This window comes from Aptenodytes forsteri, unplaced genomic scaffold (genome assembly GCF_000699145.1).
Source record: "Aptenodytes forsteri isolate BGI_AS27 unplaced genomic scaffold, ASM69914v1 Scaffold22, whole genome shotgun sequence".
NCBI lineage: Eukaryota > Metazoa > Chordata > Aves > Sphenisciformes > Spheniscidae > Aptenodytes > Aptenodytes forsteri.
The window spans coordinates 426,576-435,167 of NW_008795688.1; the positions used below are offsets into that span (position 1 = coordinate 426,576).

Below are 8,592 nucleotides of genomic sequence, written 5' to 3' on the forward strand. Positions count from 1 at the left end.
CTTTTTAGCAGGGCCTGTTGTGACAGGACAAGGGGGAATGGCTTTGAACTAAAGGGGGGTAGATTTAGATTAGATATAAGGAAGAAATGTTTTACGCTGAGGGTGGTGAAACACTGGCACAGGTTGCCCCGAGAGGTGGTGGATGCCCCATCCCTGGAAACATTCAAGGTTAGGGTGGACGGGGCTCTGAGCAACCTGATCTAGTTGAAGATGTCCCTGCCCACGGCAGGGGGGTTGAACTAGATGACCTTTAGAGGTCCCTTCCAACCCAAACTATTCTATGATTCTATGATTAAACAATGTTCTAGTCATTAAGAATCAAATCCAGCCTGCAAATCTACAACAGTACCTTTGTTTGTACTTCAAGGAAAGCTCTTTCCAATACGCAGTTTCCTCCTTTGGACTCGAAAAAGTCGGGATTTCTTCACTGTCCATGATCAATACAACCTGCAGGATACAAACATAAGAATGCACTCAGGATAAATAGACAGGCAGACCGCCCCTGAAACTGCTGCTAAGTACTGGGCTTCATCGCCACAGCCTTTCTGACAGCGGCATCCAGACTTGGCACCCGCAAGCAGGATGTTAACAATCCCTAACAAGCGTCATTCAGCACAGAGACCTGCTGCAACAAGCAATGTAATTTTACCTAGCTTCTGGAAATGCTCGTGCAGCAGCCTGATATAAGACCAGAAATTTTGGCTGTATTTTGTACCTGCCACTGGAACAGCAGTTAATGCGACAAGCTCACTTAGGACCACAGTTGATCAGGATATTAAAATTTACAGCTATCACAGTTTCCACTTCCATTCACAAGAGGTTCTTGAAGAGACTTTGCCTCCTGTCACCAACGCAGCGATGCACACTACAACTCCTACTAAAGCTGCAAAGGCATGTAATGAACGAGGACAAACACCCTGAGCTCAACCGCCAACACGCTGTGCTGCAGAGATTAAAATTCAATTTACTCTTCCTATGTTGAGTCCTAGCTAATTCCTGCTTTCATGTAAAACATGCAGGTGACAGAAGTTATCCACATAGTTTTGCTCCCTCTGTCCTCTCAAACAGACACAAGAAAGACCAGCCTCTCTCATAAAGTTACATGGCCACATCATACAACAGCGCTTCCAGCCTGGAGGCATTCAGAGCACCAGCTTCCCACACCAAGGCAGAGGGACCACGCTCTTTGGATGAGGACCTCCCTTCTTCAGCTGCTTGGACCACTGGATGCCGTTTGCATCGCTGCTCGGCTATTAGCCAGCGTAAGAAACACAACCCAACATGTACTTTTTATACTGCTGCTCAGTAACGGAGCAATGCACGGTCCAGGGGGACACAAGACACTTGAGGCCTCGACACACACCAGGTCTCAGAAGCTGATGAAGATGATGAAGTGGTGGTCATGGTTCTGCCATGCACAGCAGGACCAAGAGAAGTGTTCAGATAGGCACAGTTCCTGACCACAGCCAGGAGATGCACCACACCATGTACCATTTCTGAGCTCTCCCCAAGCAATCCCGCAACTCTTTTATGGGTAGGCATCTTTTTTTCTCCCCAAAACCCAAGATTCAAATTCTGTTATTAACACCCAGAAAAGAATAAGCTGAAACCAACCTCTTCTCTGTTTAAAGCAGAGGCTTTAAACAACACTTGAATCGAACTCAATCAATCAGTAATAGCTGACCTAGAAGTCCTGACTTTCACACTCTAACAGGCATCAATAGCCAACACTGTCTCTTCAGGCCTAAAATTGTCACACTAATATGTCCTGCATCTCAGTGACCCACAGTTTAGACACCTAAAAGTGGGACAAAACAATCCCATGCTTTCATCAGAGGGCAGACAGGCTCATTTCAGAGACTGGCACTTATCTCGCAAATAAAGCGAGGCAGAACTGGCACATTTGTTCTTCAGCTGAGACTGCAGCTGCCACAACCCAAGGGCACAAGATCAAATTTATCCAGAGGGTGCTAAGCACCTCAAAAACACCCCAACTCTCACTCTGTGTTTATTTAACTTTACAGCTTTATTGTAGCAGCAAGTTTGTCATGAATCAGGTCTCCATGCTGCCCAAGAGAACTGATGCTGCTTCCTTTTCTGCATTGCCCTGTACTGAGAAAACGAAACATGTATGTGGAGCCATTATAATTTCCCCAGCACATATATTTCTAGTCCTGCTGTACCTCTTCAGATAAAAATTTCTTCGGGTTTACTTGCTTCAGTTGTTGCACCTGTTACCAAGGCAGCTTAATCACAACACAGGGACAAATCATAAGTCCTATGCAAAAGACTGTTTACAGTGGAGGTAGAGCCCATGAATCACTTCCCAAACTGTCACGGTTTCGCAGCCGGGTGCATTAAGGCGAGCAGGCATCTGCTGTGGCTCAGGCACGTGGCAGGCAGCTCCTGAACTGCGGTTCAGATTGCCAGGAAGAGGAAGAGGTGAACAGCTCGGCTTGGCTACCACTGCGTGCTATCCGTAACATCAGTCCTACCCTGATCTCACTGAAACCACTTCAGTAACAGCCTGCTGACCTTTCCCTCTAAGGCACTTGGCTCTAAACCGGCACACTGAGAGGCTTAGATCAGCAAGAAGCACATTCTCCCCAAAATAAATGAGGCATAGCACAAAACGGGGTCAGCTCCCACAGCTCCAGAGGTGCTGATCTCAAAAGGTAAACATCCAGGAAGCCACCCATCAGCAAGATTCAGGATGTGTTTAGAAAAAAGTTTGCACAAGAAAGCACCTTACATCATTTCCTAGAAGTAGCCGGGATAAGGTACGTCTGGGCCCAAGACTCCTTCCTGTCTGCTCACGCGGGGCACACCCTTGGAAATAAACATCCGAGGAATCCCTGCAAACACCGCAGTCTGTGCGAGAAGCGGGAAGGGCTGCCTGGGACCCACGAGTCCTTAGAGAGTCAACTTACACCAACTGCCGATGCAGGAGATTCCCCCCACACACACACACACTCCCTTGTCAAAAGACCCTTTCCTTTCAGACACCAGAGGGAGGAGATTCAGCCCTGTGGTACTTCAGGCCCCTCGGCAGCAACTCTTCCTTCCCAAACCCACCCAGCGGGAGCAAGCTGACCTTTTCTAAGTCCACCATCCCTTGCCCGCCTTGGTTAAGCAGGTGGTAGTTAACGATTACCCATGCCCCATATCTACCGTCATGCCTAATGCTATCAGCATGGATTTTTTGATCTGCTAACTGCACAAACACCTACATCAGATGCTAATGCTAGCGTGCAATACTAAGCTCCAACATCCATATCCCAGTTTTTGTACGCAGTTACATCAGTTGTCTTCCCTCGCATGCATGAGGGACAAGAGAAAGAGATAAGAGCACATACACACACTCTGCAAACAAGATGGTTCGTGGCCAAAATACTAGTCTGAGAGTTGGGAGATGCAGACAGCTTCCAAACCTGCCACCAGCACACACGTGGCCATCAGTAAGTCACTTCACTTCTGCCAACCTTTGCCCATTCCCTGTATTTATGGCGTAAAACACGGGCCTATCTAAGCACATGCATATGCCTGGCAGAAAGCAACTCCTAGGCATTATTGGAACATAACTAGACAATTTTAAACATCCTCACGTGTGGGAGAGTGGATGCCCACAGAATACCAAGAGTTTAACAAAAACTGCTTTGCTTCAGCCTGTTGCCGGTTGTCCCGGCTCTGGGCATTATGTGAGGAGCTGAGAACCAGCACGGCAAGTCCTTCCTATTCACGGGCTTCTTTGCATACGTGGCGCTTGCAGAATCAAGCCTTTGACAAACAACACTGAGGCTTTCAGGATACAGACAAGACAATGCAGCAGCGTCTTCCAGGGAAAATGAGAGCAGGCTTATGCTGCTGCCCACTCGAAATTCATTACAACACAGCTTAGCATTCACGCAGCGCCCTGGGAAAACTCAGCTACGCGGGCATAACTCCAGGATCCAAAGCAGCTCTCAAACAAGAGCTATGTTCAAAACGCGGTGGCTCCTTTCAAGCCCCCCTTTACACAGTCAGCGGGACAGAGTAACTCCACTGTTAAAATGAACAGCTTTTCCATGCTGCCATCACTCTAAAAAAATGCAGCTTGTAGGTTAAGAACTTCTCTAAATCCAGGGGTTTTTGTACAGGACAAATCTGGTTTCCCACCTCCAAAAGCCTGCTTTACAAGTGAGATGCTCAGTATCCTCTGGATATTACAAAGAACCAAAGGCTGAATCCAACATGTAGCAGAAGTAACTAAACTAACATGCAGACAGTATTTTTCAAGTAGCTTAAGGAATCTTGCATTCAAGGCCAAACCTAAATCTTTATGGAGCCACCTTTCAGCTAAGTCATGAAAACACAAACGCAGCTTGAAGTGTAATACAGTACCTTAAAAAAGCTTCCTGGGCTCTCCATGTGACTGGAGGCTGCTGTTAGGGTTTGGATCAAATATCAGATCAAAACACTAAGCTTGAAATATAACACGATGCTTCGACTTTTACCCACCCCTTCCCACAGTTGGGAACCCACTCCTCCCCACTCTCAAAGTCAAATCAATTCACTGATGCATCGCGGTAAGGATGAGCTATAGAAGCACGTCCAAATTGATTTTGACTACTGCTCAGAGGCAGCTGCAAATCACCCAGATGTACCTCTGCTCGGAGGCAGCTGCAAATCACCCAGATGTACCTGCAACATCTCAAGTAGCTGGATAAACCATTCGTCCTGTATTTAATGACCCCACATTTTCCCATTTAAAACTAGCTTATAAACATTTGCAATATAAAGTGAATGAATATTATTTAATGTTCATGAACAGGTCGTTTTTCTGCACATAGGCCACCAGCTTTCTTCCTCACAATCCTGTTTGCCGAATATTTTCGGACACCAAACATGAAGAATTAAGCAAAGCAAGGCCACTCGAGTGCAACAAGCCACAGTGCTAAGACTCGCCCACCCACACTTTGCTGCCCCACCACTGAAGGCAATGCAAACGTCCACCAACCTTTGGAACTAAACAAGTAACTACCTAAAATAAATAAATTTTGCCAAGCTCACATCTGGCCTTCAGTTCTCGAGATAGCAACCCATTCTGGCTATCAGAGTCCCCAAAACTGCCAAGTGCCACGTAACTGCCGCAGTCATCCCCTTCTCGCAGGGAATGACTCTGCTGTCGAGTGCTGGCACCGTCCAGAGCTGCCATGAAGAGCAGGAAGGACTGTCAGCAACCAGTTCTTCTTCCTCTTCCCATTTTATGCTGATTCACACACAGAAAAACAGAAGAAATCCTGTTTCCACCATTCTTCACCTTCTTAAACCATGAGAGCCGTAACTGCCGCAGTCATCCCCTTCTCGCAGGGAATGACTCTGCTGTCGAGTGCTGGCACCGTCCAGAGCTGCCATGAAGAGCAGGAAGGACTGTCAGCAACCAGTTCTTCTTCCTCTTCCCATTTTATGCTGATTCACACACAGAAAAACAGAAGAAATCCTGTTTCCACCATTCTTCACCTTCTTAAACCATGAGAGCCAACAAGTAACCCCCAAGCCCCTGAAGCTCCAGATTTTTTTCCAAAACCCAATCAGGATTCAAAGCAAATGAACCTGAGCACTCCGGCCAAAAATCAAAGCAAATCTGCATTATCTTTCACTTACTAGAATATGGAAAACAAACAAACAAAAGCCATGGATTAGGTTTCACTAATCAATTTGTGCTTGTTTTTCTCATCCTGAAATAGGAGCTGGAGGCATTTTCATATGCATTTTGGAAGGCTGCCTGCTTCCATCGCTTCTTCGGAAAGTGAACCTCTGTCTTTTCCTGCAATACTATTTTTGAACTGAATGTTCTCTGGTGAACCACAACAAAGGCCTCCTTGCCTCTTACAACAGCGGCATATGAGCTGTCAGGAAAAAAAGAAAGTCACAGAGCACAGCGTCAGCACAACACTCCTTCCCCTGCCGTAATAATAAATCCTGCATTTCCAATTTGGACAGCACAGGAGGCAGAAGATAACCAACTCCTACCTGCAGGAACTTTGTGCCAGGTGCAGGCTAAAAGCCTTTAAGATAACCAAACACCATACAGTAAAGCCTTGTTATCTCAACAGCCTCTTGTGGAATTGGCCTTGTTAATCAAATAAAACAGGTATGCTTTACACCACATGGCCAAGATGCACACACCTTGTGAATATATGATACCCAGTGGGGAAAAAAAACCCTTGATGAGCTAGCCAGCACTGGGATGCAAGCCTTGAAACCAGAAGAAAGGCACTGATGCAAGAAGCCTCTTTTCAGAAATCAAGCTACAACTACCAAAGGCATCAGAATTTAGTATTAAAAAACATTTATCCCTTTCACAAGCATGGGAAGTTTAAGACATCCGACCTCTATTTGTTCCCAAGTAACACCACTGAAGCACCTTAAAAAGGAAAATCTGAAGAGGTTGGTGCTCCTGATGTGGGTTCAGTATCTGCAGAGATGAAGAAAAGGCCCCTGAAGACTTGCACGTCCCAGAACAACCAGGGCCGGACCACGAGAACAATTTGCTCCCAGCTCCATACTCGGGAAACCCAGAGGGACGAATCCACGCGGAGCAGAAGGCTGTGCAGTAAACAGCAAACTGAGAAGGAAATTAAGGCTGTGAAAAGGATATGCTTCTCTCTGCTCTCTGGAAAACCACCTCTTCGGAAAGTCGGTGAGATATGATGAGCACCAGGAGCACTGATCCTGACTCTACAATGGAGGCTGACAGCTGGCACAAGCTGCCACGTGCCTGCACACCCCCCCAACACCTCTGGAGATTATCCACCCAGCTTGCATCTTCTCGAACTCACAGTTGCCTGCTTTCTCTTTAAACCTTGACAAACTACAGAGCATCCTACCCAGAAGCAGTGAATTTATCTGAGAGCTTATGACATGCACAGCAAAGAGCTTGCGACAAATGACAGCACACAGGTCCCTTGAGCCTCCCTATTATCTCAGCAATTAATACCATTCCGATGACGACATTCCCTTGAAAGGCGGTGGCCAGAGGGCTAAGATGCTTCTGGACACTGCAGAACGACAAGTGACCAAGGAACTTAAAGGGACAAGCACTTAGCACAGGTTTCTTCCAAGAGGAGTGAATTCTGTTGCTTCTCCATCTCTGAAGTTCTACCAGTGCCAGGGAGGGTAAAATGGTTTTGAAAAATACTACCCAAAAGCTAGCCACAGGCCAGCCATCCTCAGAGAGGGCCTTAGGTCTCTTCAGTAAGCACTTAACAAGATGAGAGTTAAAAATAAATCCCCAAACTCTACACTGATCAGGAGAAGGAAGCAGCACAATCTGCTACTGAGCTGTATCAACAGAAGAGCCCTCGAGGGACACAGTCATATCAAGAAAAATACACTTGCATGGGTATGTCTCCTTTTGCCCATGGATGAGTGCAGTACAGTCATGAAAAGACAGTTTGCTTGAACACACTTCATAGTTTATCTTGATTATGTTTGTGGTGTCACAAACGTTAAGAATGACTGTAAAAAGACCATTTCCTTTCTGTAGTCTGACTTTCCCTGCTTCTCAAAAATAACTGTAATAGACTGAGGGAATAAATAGTACTTTGTCGCCGTACTTTTCGGTAGATTACTCCCTGACATGTCCCCAGAGACAAGACTCCTTGTGGCACCAAGGTCACAGTCATCATCAGTCTTGTGTTTTCTCTCCACTTTCTTCTTTTCCTTTCTCTTCTCTTTCCTTCTCCACCAAATAAGGAATTATCTCACACGTCTGCAACCTCTAAAGAGTCGAAAGGGGGGAGAGGGCTTTACCCCAAAGAGGGGGGAAGGAAATTAAGTCACTGTGCCTCTGAACACATACCTTCACCTCTGTAACTCCCAATGATGTGCAGGATCAAGTCTTCACACGTGCGAACCAAAAGCAAAATGCCTGAGCTCTGCCTCCACATATACAACATGAATACACAGCCCAGCCAGGTCTGGGTCTGAAAGCAAGACAGAGGATCTCTTCCAGGGCAGACCTAACACTATTAATCCAAAAAATGCACTACTTACCCCCACCTGTACAACCGCAGTTAACTGGCACTATCAACTGGCATGCCTGTGCAGTCACATTACTGACACATCAAATTTAAATATAAATAAATAATTAATTAAATAAATATAAAAGCCTCCTAGTCACTTTTCTGCCCCAGGACAGCTCCTCCCTCTTACAGTTACTAACACCTCTAACAAAACACTGACCTTGACAAGGCCACCTACCTTCTGTGGTGCCCAGGAATTGTTTCTGGAAAAAGAAAAGAAAAAAAGAAAAAAAATTGCTTAAATATCCAAAGAACTCTTCTACTGCGGTTTGACATACTTAACCACCTCTCAGGGCAATAAACACCAGAGGCCCCCAAAAGTGCCCTCTGCCTCTCCACACTCGTGACCAAGTCAAGATAGTTTTAGAGGGAAGAGAGAAGCCCTGAGTCACCGCATACTCCCAGCACAAACTGGTCAAGAGCGAGGAAGCCTGGCTGCGGGTGGGCGAGGACAGCTCTCCTCCTCCCTAGGAAGGAGAGAGAGATGTGTTAATGAGAAGACACTGAACTGGAAGTCTAACTCTGG

The 8,592-nt window shown here is 46.2% G+C and overlaps 1 protein-coding gene across 1 annotated transcript in view; it reads right to left on the reverse strand.

Moving 5' to 3' along the window:
- NDEL1 (nudE neurodevelopment protein 1 like 1) overlaps window positions 1-8,260 on the reverse strand; it is a 29,204-nt gene extending 20,944 nt beyond the window's left edge. Inside the window, exons 1-2 of the mRNA XM_019473011.1 lie at window positions 8,245-8,260; window positions 350-447 (exon numbers count right to left, since the gene is read on the reverse strand). Coding sequence (XP_019328556.1) covers window positions 350-435 — 86 coding nt within the window. The 5' untranslated portion in view covers window positions 436-447; window positions 8,245-8,260. The remainder of the gene's footprint in view (window positions 1-349; window positions 448-8,244) is intronic.
- Window positions 8,261-8,592: the final 332 nt, after the last annotated feature.